Consider the following 20570-nt stretch of genomic DNA (forward strand, 5'->3'; position numbering starts at 1 on the left):
GTCCTCTGGAAGAGCAGCAAGTGCTCTTAACCTACTGCGTCTTCCTGGTCCCCTTGTTTCATCATCTTAAGCACAGAACCGCTCCCGGACAACATAGTAGACGCTTCAGAAGTTGCTTTGCCCAGATTGGCACTAATTGTGCAGAGGCGCATTTCTGACACTAGGTGGCGGCATTGGGCAAAAGTTCTCTCGGAACGCCTAGGCCGGCGCCATTAGGTGAGGGAAAGCTTTTTAAAAACTTTTATTTCTGGTACAAACGATAAATATTTTGCATTAAAAATCTGGAATTCAAGTTTTCCTTGTACTTCATGCTCCCTTCCTGCCCCAGAACCTTGCCAAAGTACTTCAGTCCAGCGGGAGGAAGAATTGGTGCTTGCTAAGCAGCCAAGTTTGGTCCCAGGAAAGGCACATGTGGAGATCTCTGGGGCAGCAGTCTCCTGCTCCCCGGTGCCTCCGAGGCAGAGAGAAAGCACTTCAGAAACGGGAGTTGGGACATGAGTGCCCAGAAGTTCCTCTCTGGTCAAAGGTCTTCTTGCTGGTGGGGAAGGCATGATGTCGGCACATACACACCCGGAACAAGTTCCACAGAAGAAACTTGGGCCCGTGCATTTTGACTGCATGTATGTGGGACATTTCAGGCGACATGTAGAGGGGAGGGCACCAGTCTGCAGAATGGTTTATCCCTCTCTGTGCCCCAGATGGGCACAGGTAGGCATCAGGGCTGTCCCTGCTGGGCGACAGCCATTCACAGTCAGGCAAATGAGGCCGTGGCTTCAGCGTCTGAGGCACAGGAAGGGACCTAAGGCCCCAGATAGGGTTGCCACACACATCCTCTGGTGGCCAGTGAAGAACTTGTGGAGGCCCAAGCAGCTCTCCTTGGTTCAAGCTCCCCACAGTTAGGGGTCCTCATCCCAGAGGCACAACTGCCTCTGGGGTACACAGAAGTCAAAACTGTAGTTCTTTCTGCAGCTTCGGATGCCACACTTGTAGGGTGCTGGCCGGTCACGGCTGTGGCAATACTTGAGCATGCAAGGGTACCAGGCCAGGCTCAGACTGTAGCGGCAGGCACAGGGCTTTCCTCGGTCCCTCACTTGCCCACAGCGGGGCAGCTCCGTCTGCTCCTTGGGGAGGGCCTCGAACATTGAACTGTCCACACCTGGGGGAAGAGGCAAGCAGGAAGAAGGTAGGAACATCTATAGCCCAGCACAGCCTTCTCTCTTCTGTCTCCCCTTCCAAGGCTCCCTGCGGGTGGACACAGGGCTGAGACCCAGGCCTGAGGCAAAGCTAATGGGTTACACCAAATCATAGCCATCCTCTTCCACGGAGTCTCAACCATGTGCCAGGGATTCAAAGTCGGTCCAGAGAAGTTCACTGACATGGCTGGAGTCATACAATAAAGGGGGTGGGAGTTGGGGGTCAGGACCTGAAGCAGGCCTGGCTGATTTCACAGACTACACTGGGTCATGTAGCCACTAATGCTTTAAATAAAACTACCTGAAGGACATCACCTGAGTGGGCAGGGCAGGGATGGGGACAGTTATGAGAAGAGCAGGCATGAGGAGTGACAGGGACCCAGCCGACCAGGACTCTGCTTGGCGACTATGGGAAGGAACTAGTGCTGGGGTCAGGCCCGTCCCTTCATTTGGGGTGTGGTCTGGTGTTATGGACTCGGCCACAAAGTTCAGCCCTGCCTTGGGAGGGGCAGGCTTCTCTATGTGCAGCTGGCTGGGCAGAAGGCCCAGGAGCAAGCATCTTGAATCTCCCTGTCCTTTCTCCACACAGGACTTGACAGTCCTAGTGAAGGGACCTGGAGAAGGGCCAGCGGAGTGGCAGAGGAGCCCTGCGGAGCTAGGAGGAGACCCTGAGGGTTCTGGTAGCGACGCTGGCACCAGGGACGGTGAGATGCTTCCTGTGAGAGGTGCCAGTGGACATGACAGCAGGAACATCTGTGTCTTCACTATGGGTAGTGACAAGAATGTGACAAAGTCTCCTTTCCCAGGACTTGGCAGGCTGTCTCCTGTGAGTCTCCTCATTCCAGCCACGTAGTCACCACCTCCTCCAGAAGCCTTCCTGCCCTATCCCAGCCTACCCTGGGGGGTTTCGCCCTCCCCTGAGAACACCTGTCACTCGTGACTTCACACTCACACTTAACTGGTGCCGGGACAGATCTACCCGCCACCAGCTGCAGCAACAAGGTGTCCACATTGGGCGTCCCTGTGTGGTCCAACCCTGAGGGGCCTCAGGAACTCACCCCCAAACACAACAAAGAGTCACTCAGCCAACCTGCTTCTCCCTCTTCCCACCGAGGGCAGCCCCCAGCTGACCTCGCTGCTCCGTCCAGAAGCGGACATCCTCCTGACGCGTGTAGATGGCCTCAGCGGCCTCGGCACACACGTTGCGGAGATGGGGACTCAGCAGGCCTGCCTGGCTGAAGTTCACGGCGACATCCATGTGTAGCTGCTCCAGACTCCGCACTTCTTCAGCCTGCCGCACCGCACGGGGGTTTTTCTGTAGATGCAAGAGGAGAAGATCGCCTACCATGCCCTCTTTGATCCCAGGCCCATGGAGCCAAGGCAGTGGAGGGGCACCAAGCTCCAACCCCTGAGAAACCGATGCTCCAGGGGGCAGTAAAGGCATTTCTGGCTTCTACTCAAAGTGGGTTGTATATAGAACTAACTTCTAGAGCTTGCTGGTAAGTACAAGATGCAGCTGGGAGACAGGCTAGGGGTAGGTAGGCTAGGCAAGCTGTTCCGGGGTACATGTCAGTGTGGATCATATGCTTGCTGAATCCAAGGGACTAAATCTTTCCAAGAAGGGCAGGCAAAGGGAAAGCGCTTGCGGGGAAGACGCCACAAGGCAGCCGAGATGGGCTATGGAAAGCTGGAACTCCAAGAAGGGATCCAGTGGTCAGTGAGCTGAAAGGCTGCCAGTGGTCTTTCTGACACACTTTCATGGATGAGTTCTGATTCTAACCTGCTCCTCAATGAGGAGACGAAGGCTCTAAAGACAAGGTCATTTGTCCAGTATCGCTAGCTAATGAGGGACACGGGGAGAGGTGATATTTAATACATTTTCAGAGTCCACGCCTCTTTCTCCACCCAAAAAGAGGTAGGGCCTGGGCCAGCAGCTTGGGGTGACCTGAGAGTTGGGGCTCCGTACAGATTAGAGATCTGGGGCTCTGTAGTCAGTCTGGCCTGGAGCAAAGTCAAGGGATCGGGACTCTCAATGAGTGGGGTGTCGAGGAAGAGCAGGGTCGGAGTCCGAGTTTCAATGAGGACGGGGTGACCTCAAGGGTGGGAACTCTGGGTCAGGACTTGACCAGACAAGCCTGGGGTGGGTGCTCACCTGCCGGAGCTTGGCCATAGCCTCACTGGGGATAATCTCATTGTGCTGCAGCCGGGTGACAAAGCAGAGTGCCTGGAACTGATTCTGCCCCTTCTCCAGCTCCCCCAAGATCAGGGCTCGGAAGATCTTCACATCCTGAAGGGGAAGAGAGGAACGATGGAGACCAGCTGGAGGGAGGGGCTCTAGACCAGCCCTGGAGAGGACAGGCCTGGACTCTGCCTCAGTGCCTTCCCCAAAGACACTGCCTTCTCCTGCCCTAGGAAACGGCTTATCTTTTCCATTTATACCTGTGACTTCAAAGATCACACCTCAAATGTTTCCACAGCTTTCTGGAAAATTGACAAGTGAACCACCGAAGAGGTTTTCAAAAGAACCCTTTGACCAGACAGACCTTCATCTCAAAAAAAAGACAGCACCTGGTTTTGATACAGATTATCTCCCCTTAGTGGAGACCCCAGTGTCCTTAATCAGAGAGGATCAGGGCTCCTGAGACCACCAGGCAGAACACCATGGGGGAGGGGCTATGTTTTTTATAAGCACCCATTCCAGAGCTTTCTGGTACTCAGAACATCCCTGGGTATTCTGCAGTCAGCCTAGCCCCTGACCCTCCACCTCCTTCCGGGATCAGGAGGCAGAAGCAGCCAGCTGCAGCTGTGGCAGCCTTCTAAGGCTGGAAAGATTTACCTTCTCTTTCCCTCTCGACTTCCCCTTTCCCCACGGGGGTACTCATGGCATGACCAATGGGCCAGCAGCTCCTTCCTGTTCTGAATCACTGCATGCATGAGAGAGGCTGGAGCAGGAAGAGTGAGCAGAGCCTCAGGCACCGTGTGCAGTCTGGTTATAGCTAGAACCCTCTGCCACATCCTCTACACCCTGCCCGCCAACCCCAAGCACCTTGCCTTTCTCACCTACTACATTCCTAACTCTGCTCCTTGGGGAGAAGGATGTCAGCAGGTCCTAGTCAGGAGAGGTCTCAATCTGTGAAGAGCCCTCCTGCCATGGGGGCACCCTGGCCTCAGCCACTATGGCTGGGAACCTTCCTGGTCCCTACACCTATGGCTCTTCCTGAGCACCGGGAGATGCATCCCTAGGCTTTTCATTGCTCAACACTTACACCTGGGCTGCCCCACCAGGAGGCCACTTCATTGAGGGCTTGCTGTACAAACTGCCAGGGTCCAAGTGTTCGGAGAACAAGCTCAGAGTGTTCCCTTGGATTCTAGATATAAGCAGGGAGGGGTAGATGGTTCCACCATTAGCTGCCCCAGGCTTTTCCAGGCCTCACTGTGACAGGGGACAGCTTGTGTACCTGACAGGTTAGTGTGGAGCTCATGATATGGAAGGAAAGAGTACTGAGCACTGTCATCATTGTAGCGACCAGCAAATGTCACCGATGATCTGGGACAAGTGCCCATCATCTTTGTTTGGTTTGAGACAGGGTTTTCTATGTAGCCCTGGCTGTCCTGGAACTTGCTTTGTAGACCAGGCTGGCCTCGAACTCAGACATTCACCTGCTTCTGCCTCCCGAGTGCTGGGATTAAAGACATGTGCTACCACACTGGGCTAAGGATCTTCTAAAGCCTTGTGGCTTTCACCCACCCTGTAACTCTACATGCAATCTCTCACACTTTTATTAGAAATGACTTTAATATAAATGCTGGGGATGGGAATGGGGAGAGCGATTTCCTAGAAGAGAGAAATGGAGTCTCTGCTGGGGAGAAAGGTTCCACAAGGCCCCTTCTCATTCAGCGCCTTGGAAGGAAGGTGAGTCAGCTTGGCTTCACTCCCACTTCCTCTAGACAGGAAATCCCTTCTTGGGTCACCATGCTGGCATCTCCTTATCCTGCCAGCCTGGGCCATCTGATCTTCCATCCACTCAGGTCGGCTGAGGGGACACTGGGGCTGATCTGCTGGTGGCAGATCCCATCCCGGGCACAGTTCCTGTGAGGTGGGAATCCACACAAGACCTCTTCCTCAGAGAGTCTGAGTCAGGCAGTACCTGGGAGGTGTCTCATGTAGGATCCAAAGTCCACCTTACTGGTATTTTTAGCTCTGACCCTTGTGGGAAGGCTATCTAGATAATGCCTTCTTTTCTATGCCACTTGCATGAACTACCAGGTGGCCTCAGGGCTGCTGAGGGGCTCAGTGAGCAGCCAGCCACCTGCCCACTGTAAGCAGTGGAAGGCACCGAACATTTAGAGCCAGACCTGAGACCGGAAGAGCTCTGTTTGAGGAGCTGATAAGGTGGCTCAGTGGATGAAGTGCTTGTCACATGAGCATGAGGACCTGAGTCCAATTACCAGCACCTATGGAGAAAGAGGGTTTGGTGGTTTGTGCTTCTAATACCAGCACTGGGGATAGATAGAGGCCAGAAGATCCCTGGAGCTTTCTGGCTAGCCAAGCTAGTCTAATCCATGAACTTCAGGTCCCAATGAGGGACTAGCTCAAAAAAAAAAAAAAAAAAAAAAAGTGAGCAATAACACCCGAGGTTGACCACCGGCTTCCTCCAGACACATGCAGATGCATACATGTTCAAATGTAGGTGTACACGTGTGTACCTGTGCATCCATGAATACATAGCTGCTGTATGCACACAATACACACTTAAGCAATGCATGCTTAAGACACCACCCACACCCACCCCATCCCCCACACGAAACCTGCTTGAGTTCCTGTCTCGGAATTAGAAACCAACAGCAATGACAAGCACCAGATGCTACCAACATGGGAAGCTGCCTGGGTGCAGGAGGAAGGAGGGTTTCTGGCTGAGGTAGAGGAAGTCCTCTGTAACTGGGGAGGGCAAAGTTTCCCTGATGTTGATAACTGGGAAAGAGAACCCGCTGTTACTGTGTGTCAAACGGATTGCAACATCTTATCTAAAGTCGCATCGACAGGTGGCAGGGCTCAACTGTGACAAAGCCTGGATTGGGTAACCTGTTCAAGGTCATGGATTTAGGGGAAATGCCCCTGGGATTTTAACCCAGGTAGTCCAGGCTGTCCCAAAGCTGTCCAGGCTGTCCCAAAGTTGAGCTCTTTCCCCAGAAAACACAGTTGCTTCCTGGATCTAATTTCCCTGATGTTAAACTAAAGAAATAGGCCGAGCAGGTGTAGTGTATTCCTAGTACTTGGGAGGTGGAGGCAGGAGGATTGCCAGTTTGAAGGCAACCTGGGCTACATAGAGAGATTTTTGTTTCAAAAGAAAATGAAGGAAAAGCAGAATCAGGGAAAAGAGGGAGGGAAAAATGAACGAACTGAGGCCCAGGCCCATAGAGCCAGTAGAGCAGCAGACAGGACTAGAGCCGGGGTCACTTCCCATAATAGTCATTGGCCACTATTGCTAAATCCTTGGTTGAATGCCCAAGAACATGGCATTTCTGCTCTCATTGTGTGTGCCTAACAAACGGCCTGGTGCAAATAAAGCACAAGGCAGGAACATCGCCTACCCCTCTAGCTGCTCTGTGAAAAACTCTTTCTGTCCAGGTTCTCTGGTCTTCTTGATCCTTTCTCCACAGGGTTCCCCCCCCCCCAAGCCACATGTCCTCTGCTGGTCCCAGGGAGGGGGTGGGCATCACATCCTGACCCCCTAGCAAGGCTCCAGAACAGACAGAAGGACAGTGTAATGGAACTCCTCTGCGGGGCAGATGCATTGGGAGCATCTGGACAGATGTTAAATCCAAGCCAGATGGAAACCTGGCTCCCAGCCTCTCTCCTTGCCTAGAGTCCCCTGGGATGATTCACCTAGATGTTGTCAAATGCTTAAGGCAGATAGCACAACAGGGCAAGAGCCTTTGGCAGGGGATAGAGGTTTAGCATCTGGGCCTCCCAAATTTGGAGTGCTCCGTAACGTCCTTTCTTCCAGGAACCTTCAGCCCATAAGGAAGTACCATTGTATATAGCAAGAAGAGGCCAGGCAGGGACAGGGAGGGTTGAAGTTCTGTCTGTGGCTGAAGCAAAGGTAGGTTTGAACGTATCACAGTAGCTAAAACGGAATGCTGAAAGCCAGGGCTCCCTGCTTTGGTCCCTGGCCTTGCTGCTACAGGCTACATAACCTTGGAGGGAAATCAGTGTAAATTCTCTGAGTCTTAGTTTCTACATTTGCAAAATAGGCCCAGCAAGAGTACTACCTTGAGGGACTGCTGGGAGCAATGGAAAAGTGAAAAAGCTCAGGACGTGGGTGGAACTCTGGGTTTCTCCCCTGATTCTGCAATCCCTGGTCCCAGACATCATCTACTCTAGTCCCGAGAAGTGATAAAGATTGCTCTGTAGATGGACTTGAGGCCCAGGCAGGACGGGGACCCCTGTGAGGCTTGCGTGCAGGAAATAAGTAGGAGAACAAGGACTAGCTTTCCCCGAGGCAGGACTTTCACAAGTTTCTGAAAGGCAGAGGAAGAGTCAAGTCTAAGGGCCCTGTCGTTATAGGACTCCTGAGGCGAGGAAGGCTGACTTCTCACAGTGAAGTCACACTTTTATACACACTTACACCTTCAGAGCAGGTATAAGGCCTAGAGTTGAAGTTTATGCTCACTACTATGGAGGCAACAGATGGATATGGGAGTAACTGTCCGAGTAAGGGCAGGGCTGGAGTGGAGGGGGGACAGGAAGGCTCCCTAGAGTGAGGGTGATCCTTGAGATGCAAAGGATGCATACTTTCCAGCCAAGAGTGAGGTAGGACATCCAATCACCCTTCCGCTTTGCTGTCCTCGAGCATTTAATGTTGTCACTGTCTGCACTATAGAGGCTGCCACCCCAGGCTCCTGCCCACAGTAACTCTCATGTTGCTTCTATATTGAAATACAGTTCCTAGCATGAGCAGTGTTGGATTATTTCCTTAACCATTCTGTGAGTCTATTACTCAGAGGGGATGTCCCACACCTAAGGAATGTAGACAGAAGGGATCTGTCTCAGCACCATCTGCTCAGGCATGGTTCAAGGTCAGGATCTCTAGTCCTTAGAGCCACCTTCCCAGTGCCCAGCCTACCTCATTTAAATTCTCTCCCAGACTCATTGCTCCAGGCCAGGGACACATCTCCTTCTAGTGCACTCCTGCCTGCTAGGACACAGCGGATGCTCAAGAAATGCCTGACCAGGCAGACAGAACAGCAAGAGTATGATGGGGTTCTGAGACCAGCGGAGGGCCAGGTGAGATGGAGAGGGGGAGCAGGGGAGCAGGGAAGGGTGGGAGGTGGCTCAAGAGTGGCAGGATCTGGGGTCCAGGTACTGGCTAAAGAGCCTGGGCTTAATTCTGCAGGTCCCTGGAAGTCACTGGTGGGTTCTGAGCCTGGGGCTGGTGTGAAGTCTGGTTCACATCTGGCTTTGACTCTGTGTGAGGCTGTTCCCCGGAGGGTATACACTAACTCTAAAGCCACTGGCTGTCCTTGTATTGCATCTGCTTGGGCAATGATTCATCCAGGTCCTCTGCGGTCTGGCTCTGGGGTCAAAGGCAAGTGGCTGGAGCCTGTTTATGTGGTAGCCCGGGGCTGGCACAGGGCAGAAGCTCCGCGTTCACTAGCTGGGTGAATGGGTTCAGTGTCCACAGTTTCTAAGCCTTAGCATCTTGGCCTTACCTATGGGGGTGGAGGGACACACTCCAGCAAGCGGACTGTCAATGGCTACCACTGTTTTGCATTCTAAAAGGCCACTTCATGGGGTCATGAGGGGAAGGGACTTCACTAGTCACACAGCAGTAGGGCCAGCACCAGAAAGCCAGACTTCCCTACTCTTAGTGCAGTGTTCGGCTTCACCCTGAGGGGATTCCTCTGCGCCCTCCCCCACCAGTCTATCTGTGTGAGATCCACCGTGTTTCCCAGAGAGAGGGGGGCTACTTTGGTTCAGCCTTGATGGGGTTCCAGGGGAACAGGAAAATGACAGCAGACAGCTGTGCTGGAAAAACACCCGTGACAGGAGACACCCTGTGTGGGCCCTTCAGGCTGCTTCCCCAGAGGCCCAGAGAGTGCTTCCTGCAGGGGGAAGGAGGCCTGGGCCTGTGATGGGCCAAGACAGGAGCAGCATGGCCCTCCATGGCTGCCTGTGAGACGCAGAGAAGAGGGTAACACACGGCTTTGCTTGGGCCACTGTTATTGGGATATTTCTTTACCCTCAGTCAAATCGAGCTCAGCTGACACACCCAAGTTTATATGGACTTTCCCCACCCCTGGGCTATAGGCTGCCATCTTTCACACAGATCTGTTGTTCTTTTCTCACATAATGGCTCCCATCACACACATATACCCACACCCACACACTCTCAGCAGGCTCTGGCTCCCATCACACACACACGCACACACACACACACACACACACACACACACACACACACCCTCAGCAGGCTCTGGCTCCCATCACACACACAAACACACACACACACCCTGGCTCACACATTATCTCACCCACAGCCCAGCCACTCTGCTCACGCAGGCGCTGCCAGCCATGTACCATCACCTCGGCTCTCCTCACTCTTTTCAGGCTCCCAGCGCTCCAGGACACCCTTCCTCATCACACTTTGCACTACCTACAGAGCAGCTGAAACCCACGGGGGCTCGGGGAGCAGAACTCTCTGTGTGTGAGAGAGACGGCCCAGGCCAGACGGCACTGACCACTGCTCCAGGGCCTGCACAAAGCAATACTTACCCCACCCCTTCTAGCCCCACTCCCCTTTCTACTGGCCAGTTGGGGGCTCACTGTCTTCTGGGAGTGTGCTCTGCCATCCCCATCTCCTCATCACCAGAGCTTGTGACTCTGGGGCCCTGGCTGAGCCAATCTAAATATTTATCCCTCAGCTCCTGGCTGGAACTGCTTCATGATCAGACAGGGGCCAGATTCACTAGGCTGGGCTGGGGAGGGCAGACTCAGAAGCCCCTCTGTAGCTCTGTCTAGGCTCTTTCCCAGGAGGAGGACCGGATGCGCTCAACCCAGAGGTAGGATGGTACAGGAGACGTAGGCACCCCCACTGTGCACACAGACCTGGACAGAGGCTTCTTGTTATGGGGTTAGTACAACTACTACCCAGGACCCATGGCCCTCACTGCCAGTTCCCAGCCTTCCCAAGAGCCCCTCATGCTCTGTCAGCCAAATCTCAAAGGTCACCGCCATCCTGACTGCCCCAGGGGAACAATGTGAGGCATTATGTGGATCAACTGCTCCCCACTGTCTAGCTGACTCAGGGCTCCTGACATGGGGCACCACACTTCCTTCTCACTTAGATTCCAGCCTCCCTCACTCCCTGTCGTTCATCCAAATCCCCACTGACAGGTAAGTAAACACTGGCCAATTTAAAGGACAGAAGTTCCTAGTGATGAATGGGTCCCTAGTGCAGAAAAAAAAATGTTGGAATTAAATGTAGGGATGGAGAGATGCAGTAGAGGGGCCTGCTTGGCTGCCTGTATTGGGACGACATACATTTTTCATAGGTCCCTTGTTCTGTAGAGTCCCCTCAGTCACTCTGCCCAGGAGAGTCACCGGCATGGAGCCCAGGCTCACAGAGGCTAAACGACCTGTTGCATCACACAGCCAGGCAAGGGAAGAAAAATGCAGGGAGTGATTGGCAGTATTGGGGACCTGGCCTTTCACCCTCCAGAGCCACCCAGGGCACTGCTGAGAAATCAACCGTGGATTCCCTGGGAATTATGAGTTTGGGGAACAGGGCCCATACCAGCTGCATATAAAGAAGTGTTTGTGGATTCCTATGCACTCGGTTCTTCCACGCTCCTTCTGCCTCTCCACAGTGTGTTCCATCCTTCTCGAAGGAGCCCATGCAGAGTGCCAGAGGAGCCCAGTCAGTCAGAATGTGGTACAAGGACCCCAGGGAGCTAACCCTGAGTCACTACCAGCTGTCTGACCGAGCTCATCACCAATGTCACTTCCAAGCTGAGTGTGAGCCTCTGAAGAGTGCAGGCAAATGTGCCTCATGACGCGGCAGTGCGGACAATTAAGACCACATGCGTGAACAGAGTAACTGTTCCATATAGGATGCCACATACCCAGTCTGCATCTCCAGGGTGGGTGATCCGCCTGCCTGCCTGTGGGGTAGGTGTCTATGTGAGCTTACCCGCTACTCCTCTACAGTCTGAGGAGTCCAAGAACAAATTCCACTCATGCCCTGTTGTGGAGCAGAATATTTGTTCAACTAAGAAAAGATGGGTTGCATCTGTCTGTGTTGCAGGATAATTGTTTAACTATGTAAAGATGGGTTGCATTTATTCATGCTACATTTGTTAAATCATGTAAAGGTGTGTTGCTCTGGTGTATGCTGCATTTGTTTAGCTACATTAAGATGTGTTGCTGCCTGCCTAAGGCACATGATTGGTCTAATAAAAAGCTGAACAGCCAATAGCTAGGCAGAGGAGGGATAGGTGGGGCTGATGGGCTGAGAGAAAAGGCAGGCCAGTGAGTTGGGGGCCAGACAGACAGACACAGAGGAAGCACGAAAGCATGCTGGACAGTACATGGATGCAGTAAACAAGCCTTAGGGCAGCACGCAGATGAAGAGAAATGGGTTAGTTTAAGTTAAAAAGAACAAAAGCGGGGCTGGAGAGATGGCTCGGCAGTTAAGAGCACTGACTGTTCTTGCGGAGGTCCTGAGTTCAATTCCCAGCAACTGGTTACATGATGGCTCACAACCATCTGTAAAGAGACCTGGCATTCTCTTCTGACCTGCAGACATACATGCAGGTAGAACACTGTATTCATAATAGATAAATAAATCTAAAAAAAAGATTTATTAAAAAAGAAAAGAAAAAAGCGCTAGCTAGAAACAAGCCTAAACTAAGGCTAAGCACTCATAATCAACAATAAGTTTCTGTGTCTGTATTTGGGAGCTGGTTGGCAGCTCAAAGAGAAAGCCTGCTACAACCCCCCTTTTCCTTCTGCAGCAGGCTACACATTGACTCCAGGTGGTGGATTTCACCAAGAGTCAGGTTAGGACTCCATCTAGACGTAGCTTCTCTGTCAGGGGGCGGGGAGGGGGATGCCAGGGAGTGCACTTGATCACAGGCTAGACTTTGCACTCTGACCCAAGGAGGAGTTAAGCAGATATGGAGGAAGGATTAGAATTGGACCCAAGAGTCCCACACACCCTTTAGTTCCTGCAAACTCCTGAGAAAATGCTCTGTGCTCCGGAGTTCTTCCTCAGAAAGCACATCTGGGGGTACAGAGATGATGGTTCAGTCAGAAAACTGCCTGCTATGCAAGCTTCAGGGACTGAGTTCAGATTCCCAGTACCCATGTAAGGAGCAGGGCACGACTGCACGCACCTATGATATTAGCGCTGGGCAGGAAGAGAAGCAAGAGACTCCCTAGAGCTCACTGAGGAATCTGTGAGCTCCAGGTTCACGTGAGACCCTGATTCAAAAATACGAGGTGGAAAGTGATTGAGGAAGACACTTGATGCCAACCTCTGGCTTCTAACATGCACCTGTACCCACATGAACATGTACACATGCATACATCCAAACTCCGCACACAAACCCTAAACACAAAAGTACTTTTTTTTTCTATCCTCTGCTACCCAAGGTTTCTAATCCATCACGTCTTCCATGCCAAACCATAGAGGGCCCAACACAGGGTAGGATTTAGGACCTTAAGACCTTCTCTTCTTGTCCTACACCAATGTGATATGACATCCTTCTGGGACAGTGTCCATGTAACATCCCTCAGGAACCCCACCCTTGATCTGGGACAGGCAATCTGATGCTTCCTGGATGGTTCTTTCCTCTCGCTTCCACTTATGCATTGGTACCCAGGACAGGAAGCAAATTTCTAATCTCCCTGGGATCTTGGCCCTTTTGAGCAACCTGGGCTAAGCCATAGCACTATGTGACTCTTGATACTGGCATTCCCTTCCCAGTTTCAGCCCGTGAGTCCCCACAATCCCCTTCTTCTCCACTTCTGGAGTGGGAGTCCTCCTCCTCCTCTTCCCACCACCCTGATGTAATCACACAGGACTTTTTTTCATATCTTGCAGCCTCACCTACCCTTTGTGGCCAGCCCCAAAGCAGGCTGCTTGCGACGTGACTCATTCCTTCCCCTGCTTTTGGACATTCAGACAGGGGGACAGAGAGCTTGGACAGAGATAGCATGGGGGGAGGGAGCCAAGAGGGCTGTCAGATAAGCAGCCAGAGAGAGATGGTAGCACACCCGCTATTACTGTGCTTACATACACGCAGCTCAGATTATATACGCAGGGTTTGGATGATAAAGAGTGTTGCTCACCATGTATATTAGGAGGAGTTCCTATGTGGAGGGCATATAAATTTAGGCCCAAAGTATAAACTCTGCTTACAGCACATTGGGGCCTGGGGGTGTAGGGTGTAAGGCTCAGCATGCATGAGGCCCTGGGTTCAACTCCCAGAACCAAAACAAACTAGAGTCTGAGCAAGGGGAGAACAGCAGATTCATACTACTTGGTTTTGAAATGGGGTCTCATGTAGCCCAGGCTGGTCCTGAACTCACTATGTAGCTGAGGGTGACCTTGAGCTACTTATCATTCTGCCTCTACTTCCCAAGTGCCAGGTTACAGATGTGCACAACCATGCTCAATTTATGTGGTGTTAAGGATCAAACCCAGGACTTCCTGCACGGCACACATACACTATCAATTGAGCCCCATCCATAACCACTAGCGCACCCTCCCCCCACCGTTTTAACAGGATCTTTCATAATCCAGACTGGCATTCAATTTAAAGAACCCCGCTGACTAACCCTCCTGTTCAGATACTCTGTTTTAGTGGGATGGGGTTTCGCCTAGGTGTGAGGAGCCTGCAAAGTTCCCAGGGGACTCTTCAAAGCCACTGAACCATATCCTACTGGCATTCTTTCAGTCAGCCTGGTGTGCATCAGCCTGAGGAAGAGCTCCCAGTGACACAGAATAGCCAGCCATGTGACAGTCCATGCTGCTCATGGGATCTGCTAGCCGAGTCTGGGCTCTAGAATCCCCTAGCGTATGGGTGACTGCCTGCTTGACCAGCTTCAGGGCCAAGGTGCAGGCAAGGCAAGGAACAGTCAGTGGTATGGGATGCCTACCTGGGAAGGACGGCGGGGCTGGGAAGAAAAGGTGCAACAGCTGGAACCCCTCCTGCACAGGGCTATCACAAAGACCTGAGTTTGCTTAGATCATGGTTGACTGCTGTGTGGCGGGGAGGGGGAAGCAGGCACTGGCTAGCCGGCCACTGATCCAGCAGCTGCCAGAAGAAGCTGGTAGTTAGTGGAGGCTCATACCTAGAACCCTATCTCTTGAGACTGTGAGCAGGGGAAGAAGATCAAGAGTTCCAGGCTAGTCTTGTGCTAACACTTTCCTCAGAGACTGAAGCAGCCCATCCTGAGAAGAAGCTCCTGAAGTAGGAAGTTAAGAAACTCAAAACAGCTTTAGGAAGTCCCTGAAACTGACCAGATGCACTAGACACCCCCCCCCCCCCCACACTCCTTGCCAGAGTAAAATAAAAACTGTGTTTCAAGGAAGCTGAGACCAGACCAGCTGCCTGGAAGAAGCAAAAGCCAGTGGAAGTGCATGGAAGAGACTTAGACCAACTGAGGCACCTGGGAAGGATACTCTCCAACCCTCTGAACCGCCTGCAGGCTGTGCAGGATGCTCCAGGTTCCCAGCTTTGTGAGTGGTCACCCATGCTGGGGAACGGGGGTGGGGGAGGCTTGGTGATATAGCTTCTTTGAGTCATTTCTGCTCTTGCAAGTAACCCCTCACCCATATTTCTGTAATCAACCCCAATAAAATTCACTGGTTCACCAAGCTGGGCTTTGGTCATTTTATACTTTGGTCTGTCATGATTCCCTGTCTGGGGTAAGTAGATCTATGAATAGCATTTCCCCAAGAAAAGTTTTGTCATACTGCATAGTAAGACTGTCTCAAAAATTAAAAGATTTTAAAAAAAGTTTCAGACCATCCTGGATCACAAGGGAGTTCAAGGCCAAGGTCAGTCTAGACTGTATTTGGAGCCCTTGTCTCTGAGACAGAAAGAAAACAGGGGATAAGGCGGAACTCTAGTCTTCTCTAGGCTCAATGTTGATTTTCTGTGATCTATTGCCTACCCTTTAACCTCTTTAACCCAAGCTGAAGAGGGAAGAAGCTGGCTGAATTGTGGAGCGAAGCAGCTTCGGCGCTAACGGTTCTTCATTTCCTGAGCCTCTGACACAGCATTAGAGTGAGCACACCATGTTCAGCTCTGCCCATGACCTCAGGACAGGCACCAGTATTAACATAGTTTACAAATGAAAAAAGGAAGGCCCAGAGAGATGGAGCAGCTGGACCGAGGTAGACCAGCTTGCCAGTGGTAAAGCAGACTTGCCTCATTCACTCCAGACTGTCTCTCCCAATGGTGATCAGGTGGCAACATCACTATTCCCAAAAGGATTCAGGATGATTTTTTTCCCCCTAAAGCAGCCCCTAATGGGCATGGCACACAAAACCAGAGCTGGGCCTTTTTCTACAGGAGAAAAACATTACATCTATGCTGAGCTTTCCAGTGAAAATCTAACAAAGGCTTTGAGGCAAGAAACCTTAAGAAGCGAGCAACAGGCAACCTGTGGGGGAAGGACCAGGCACAAAGTGGCTCTGGCCAGTAGAGGCAACACGCTGGAGTAGACTAAACATTGTCCTCCCTAGTCCCTGTGTACCCCACTCCACCGTGTTCTTGAGTCAAAGACGAGGCCGACAAGTCCTCTGACAGCTGGCTCTCCACTTTCTGGGACTTACACTCCCATTCCCCCACCCCCACGAAATTGGAGATGCCAGGAGCAGGTGTGAAATGCCAGCTCTGGGTCAGCGGCTAACCTGAAAAGCAGACTTTTGAAAACTAGGTGAAAGTTTGAGCCACTATGGCGATTAACATGCCATCCACTCCGAATGTTGCCTTCAACTGAGCAGCCAGATGTCCCCTGCCCTAAGCTCAGTCCAGCCCTCACCGCAGGTCACTATCACCCCTGTCACAGCCTCCGGTGCTTCTCTGCTTTCTTTCTTGGTCTCCTTTCCAGGCGGAGCAATAACAGCCTTTTGTAGCCTTCTGTAGCCTTAGGCTAGAAAAGCTCCACTCCACTCCACTCCAGGCCTTTCACACCCCACCCAGCACAGTTATCAGAAGTCTTGCCTAGAGGTGGCTCCAGGGTGGTCACCACACAGGGCCAAGGGGCAGGAAGGTGGGACACTAACAGCACATTCTCTGGCTGGCTTTTAGGTCAGAGGGTTTAGGGCGGAGATTAGATCCCCACTTGTGATTGATTCAGACTCCATTTGCATTTTCCAAGCCCAGAACACCATAGATAAAATGTTCCTAAAGTTCAGGTGGCTACCTAGACTATCAGCTCCCCTTCCTCCACACACTGGCTTGTCGGCCCTGCTAGCATCTAAGATCCCAGCTTGGGCCTGTGCAGCAAGCATGGGCTACCATTCTGTTAAGTCCTCTGTCAAGATGACTCCCTGGGCCTGGGCCAGATCACCAGTCCAGCCTTGCCCCTACTCCACCCAAGGCTAGATCTCCTCTGCACCTCTGCTATCTATGACAATCTCATGGGGTCTCTAGCTGGCTGTCAGTACTCTGCCCCCTCCTCCCAAGTTCTCCAAATAATTCGTTTCACAGAAGCAAGAGGGGGGCGAATGGGTCCTGGGTCTCTCTGTTGCCCAGCTATTTAATATGCCTCACTTCTGTTCTCCCCCCAAAATAGAGGGGCACAGCGCCTCCTTTTAGGGGGAAGAGCTGAAAGGAGATTAGAAGATTCTCCCCCCACCACCCCCATAAGATAGGGTCTCATTCTGTATATATCCTGGCTAGACTTTAACTTGCGTTCCTCCTGTCTTAGGATCCTGAGCACTGGGATGACAGGAGTGAGAACATTCCCCTTCACCAAAAATTTCTTTTCTTCAAGATGTTTCTTGTTGGGTCACTGTCTATCACCCAGCACCCCTGACTTCCAGTTCCTGATAATTCTAGCACCTCTTCTTTCCCTCTTCTGGTTCCCTCCACAACACTGCACACACACACACACACACACACACACACACACACACACGACACACACAGCACACACGGGGAGGGGAGGGGGAAGGAAGGAGGAAGAGAGACAGAGACAGAGACAGACAGAGAGAGAGAGAGAATAAAGAGAGCAAAATTGTAGACTTCACTAGCCTGTCAGGCTTGGGCAAGACACTGACAACCTTTTCCAAGTGAAGGGGGCCTCCCCTCCTCTCCCCTCCCTCAGCTTTTCCGAGGTCCTCTGGCTCCAAGCTTTCTAGCCCTCCAGGTCCCGGAGGAGAGAGCTGTTCCTAGGCTTGGGAGGAACCAGAGACAGAGAGACAGCGCTGCAGGGAAAATGATCCTGGAATGGTGCTCCAGGGCTGGAGGTCTTGAAACCACTTCCTTGCCAAGTACAGAAGAGGAAAGGGACCTGACTTCATACCACACTCACAGCAACAGGGAGGACCAAGGTTCCCGATGCCACCTGTGGATTTCTCCTTTTAGTCACAGAAACTGTTGCCAGAAGGGAAGCTTTGTTAACGCGCACTTTGTCGGAGTGTCAGCTGGGAGTGCCGAGAAGGAAGCAGGGACAGGGGCTGCTAAGTGCGTGAGAAGGGCCTTGACTGATCAGAGCCAAGTAACCGAAGGCTGGAGTTGTTAGCACGGGAGTTCATTGATGGAAATAAAGGACAGACCTGGGTGCTGGAGAGTTTCAGAGAGGAGCCTGGGGTGACCTTGGACAAGTTACGTCCCTCTTCCCGCGCTGCCTTTCTCTTCCGCAGGTTTGAGGGTGCCTGCGACCTCCGACGGCTAAGCTCGAAAGCAACCCCCTCCCGGGGACTGCGGGGTGGAACAGGACCAGGGAGGTTGCCTCACCTTCTTGAAATCCGCAGTGAAGGAGATGAGAGTGCCGTCGGGTTTGCGCAGCTCTAGGCTGATGCTGTCGGCGTCGCTGTCCGCTTGCAGGCTCTCCTCAGTCACCTGGCCGTCGGGCAGCCTCACACGGACCCGCAGCTCCGCCGGCACGCTCCCCGCGTCCACGCCGCGCGGCGCCCCAAGCAGCATCGGCGACAGTAGCAGCAGCAGCAGCGGCAGCGCGGGGCGCGCCGAGGGGACGTCGCAGCGGCCGGGGGGCCGCATCCCCGGGGGCCCCGGCGCGCCGCGTGGGGGAGGGGAGACGCTCCTACAAAGTTCACCCGAAGTTAGGGGTCCGGTTCAGGGATTGCCGGCAGTCGCCTCCTCAGGTGGGGAAACTCAGCCCCGAGGTCCCCACGACGTGCTGCGGACGCACGTGGGCCGTGATCAGCCACGCACCCCGAGTCTCGGACAGTGCCCCCCGTGCGTGTTCCCCCAGTCGCCGCGGCACCAGCCGCCCGGACTCCAGAGCTCTCTACTCCGTTCAGCACTTTTCATTCAATCCCACCCCCCGTCACTTCCTTCAGAAAACAGAAACCACCAGGACCTGCCTTAAAGAGACCGCGCACCTCTTGGCCCTTAAAGGGACCGCGGTGGCCCAGAGAGGGGCGGGGATTGGGGACCGCGGCTCAGCCGCTTTGTGGCCAACGCTGGCTTTCTTTGGGTCCCTCCCTCCCGCCGCGCCCCGTCACCGGCCAGGCCTTGTCCGGAGTTTGCGCTCGGGCAAATCCCTTCTTCCCATTAAGGGCGGGGCGGGTGACTCTTCCACCCGCTCCCCCCCACACACCCCTCTGGCTTGTTCTGGTGCCACGTGGATGAAATAATCAGACTTGGATTTTCAGGGGTTTTGCTTAGTCTTTTAGTTTCTCTGACACAGCGAATTTCTCAAATGCGGCTGGGGAAAAAAATCAGGCCTCACCTCGCACTCTGTCTTTTCCTAGTCGGGAAGTGGAGTTGGGGGTTGAGAGCCAACTCATCCATCAGGTGTGAGCTGTTTTGGTGAGTGAGACCGACAATCTGGATGCGATTTTCAAGGAGCACTTTGTGGGCCGTTATGCAGTTTCCCTCTCCTGTGTTGAGTTGGCCTTCTCCAGTCCAGCCCACCTCCCAGGGCCCCTGCTCTTTCCGGTAATACACTGAGCACAGCCAGGGAAACGCTATATTCCAGGCCACTGGGGACACTAGATTGGGACAGTCGTGCTTCACGGTCAAGGGCCATAAAAAGACAGCCCTGCCACGCCAGATACTCCAACAAACTGACTGAAGACTGGGGGTGTAGGATTTCTTCCTGCTTGATGACATGCAAGTGTACTTTAAAGATTCTGTGACTCTAAGTGTCCCCTGGTGAACCCCTGGAGAGGGTTGAAGAGGCTGTAGAGATGAGGTCCTCTGGGGATGTTCAGAACCTTTTGTTCCTCTTGTCTGTTGCCACTTCTGATTGTTCCAGAAGTTGTCTCTGGGGTCCTGATGGCAGATGGATGAAACTACCCCCTCTCCCCCCCCCCCCCCCCCCCCGCAGCTTCTTTCCTTTCTAGGGGATCTCCACCATTATCAGCATGAGCCCTTCCTTTGGCACACATACAAGACTGCATGGGACTTAAGAGTTCATCTCACACAAATTTTCCAAACCTCCAATATCACTTTGATGTTTGCTAAAACACAGCTTCCTGGATCTTAAACCCATGGCTTTAGACCCTTTTGGGAATGGACAGGGAGTTAGCACTGGTAACTCTATCACCCTCTGTATCGCGCGATACGGAGGGTGATAGACACTTGGTACTTGACAGGGGGTTGAACGTGGAAGATCCAGAATGAATGGCATCTTTCTTGGGGAACGGCCTCTCCGGAGGACTTCTTCACCCTGGGCAGTTGGGGCAGACTGCCAGACAATCGCTGGACTGTTTCCTTGGGGTCTTACAGCCTGAGCTGGCAGCACTGAAGACATAGCCGCCTGGGGTCTCAGGGCTGGTCTCTGGCCTGACAGGATGCTCGCTCTCAAGGAAGCCTTCAAGCTAGACCTGCCGCCGCCATGAGTCAGTCCTACAGTCATTAGGGGCCTCACCCACATTTCCTAACTTCCCCTGTTTCGGGTCCTGTCCCATCCATCACTAGGTCTGTCCTTGGCAGCATTCCCAGGCCCTAGACCCTCCCCCTAGTCCCCAACAAGAACCAAGAAGTGGGCAAAGGATCTATATCTCTGTGCCGACCCTGCGGTGTGGAAACACAGGTGTGGGAGACCTTTTCTGTATCCCCACGGCTTCCCTACGAAGAGTCCTCTGTTTCAGCTAGAAATCAAAACTGATCTGTCTTTTAAAACGATAGGGAACTTGCAACCTCTTCTGTGAGCCACGGCCATGC

General features: G+C 52.9%; 1 protein-coding gene and 1 long non-coding RNA gene across 3 annotated transcripts in view; one reads left to right on the plus strand and one right to left on the minus strand.

The window, feature by feature from the left end:
- Positions 1-217: 217 nt before the first annotated feature.
- Positions 218-18738, minus strand: Oaf (out at first homolog). The gene is made up of 4 exons (XM_038323842.1): positions 18174-18738; positions 3346-3480; positions 2325-2508; positions 218-1156 (listed from the first exon to the last, which is right to left on the minus strand). Exons 1-4 carry the CDS (start codon positions 18435-18437, stop codon positions 897-899), a joined length of 843 nt encoding a protein of 280 aa, XP_038179770.1. The 5' UTR covers positions 18438-18738; the 3' UTR covers positions 218-896.
- LOC119810389 overlaps positions 18430-20570 on the plus strand; it is a 42231-nt gene continuing 40090 nt past the window's right edge. The window contains exon 1 of one of the 2 annotated variants that reach the window (XR_005284742.1): positions 18430-19340. This is a non-coding gene — a long non-coding RNA (uncharacterized LOC119810389). The remainder of the gene's footprint in view (positions 19341-20570) is intronic. The other variant, XR_005284741.1, reaches the window with a different exon arrangement.

The sequence above is a fragment of the Arvicola amphibius genome, chromosome 3, assembly GCF_903992535.2.
Source record: "Arvicola amphibius chromosome 3, mArvAmp1.2, whole genome shotgun sequence".
Classification (NCBI taxonomy): Eukaryota; Metazoa; Chordata; class Mammalia; order Rodentia; family Cricetidae; genus Arvicola; species Arvicola amphibius.

Bases quoted from the DNA above. Each gene is read 5' to 3' on its own strand.
- Oaf (XM_038323842.1), bottom strand. From the start codon at position 18,437: ATGCGGCCCCCCGGCCGCTGCGACGTCCCCTCGGCGCGCCCCGCGCTG. The intron at 3,481-18,173 runs GTGAGGCAACCT...CTTCCCCTTCAG, and splicing joins TCACTGCGGATTTCAAGAAG to GATGTGAAGATCTTCCGAGC. The intron at 1,157-2,324 runs GTCAGCTGGGGG...CTCTTCCCCCAG, and splicing joins CTTCTGGACGGAGCAGCGAG to GTGTGGACAGTTCAATGTTC.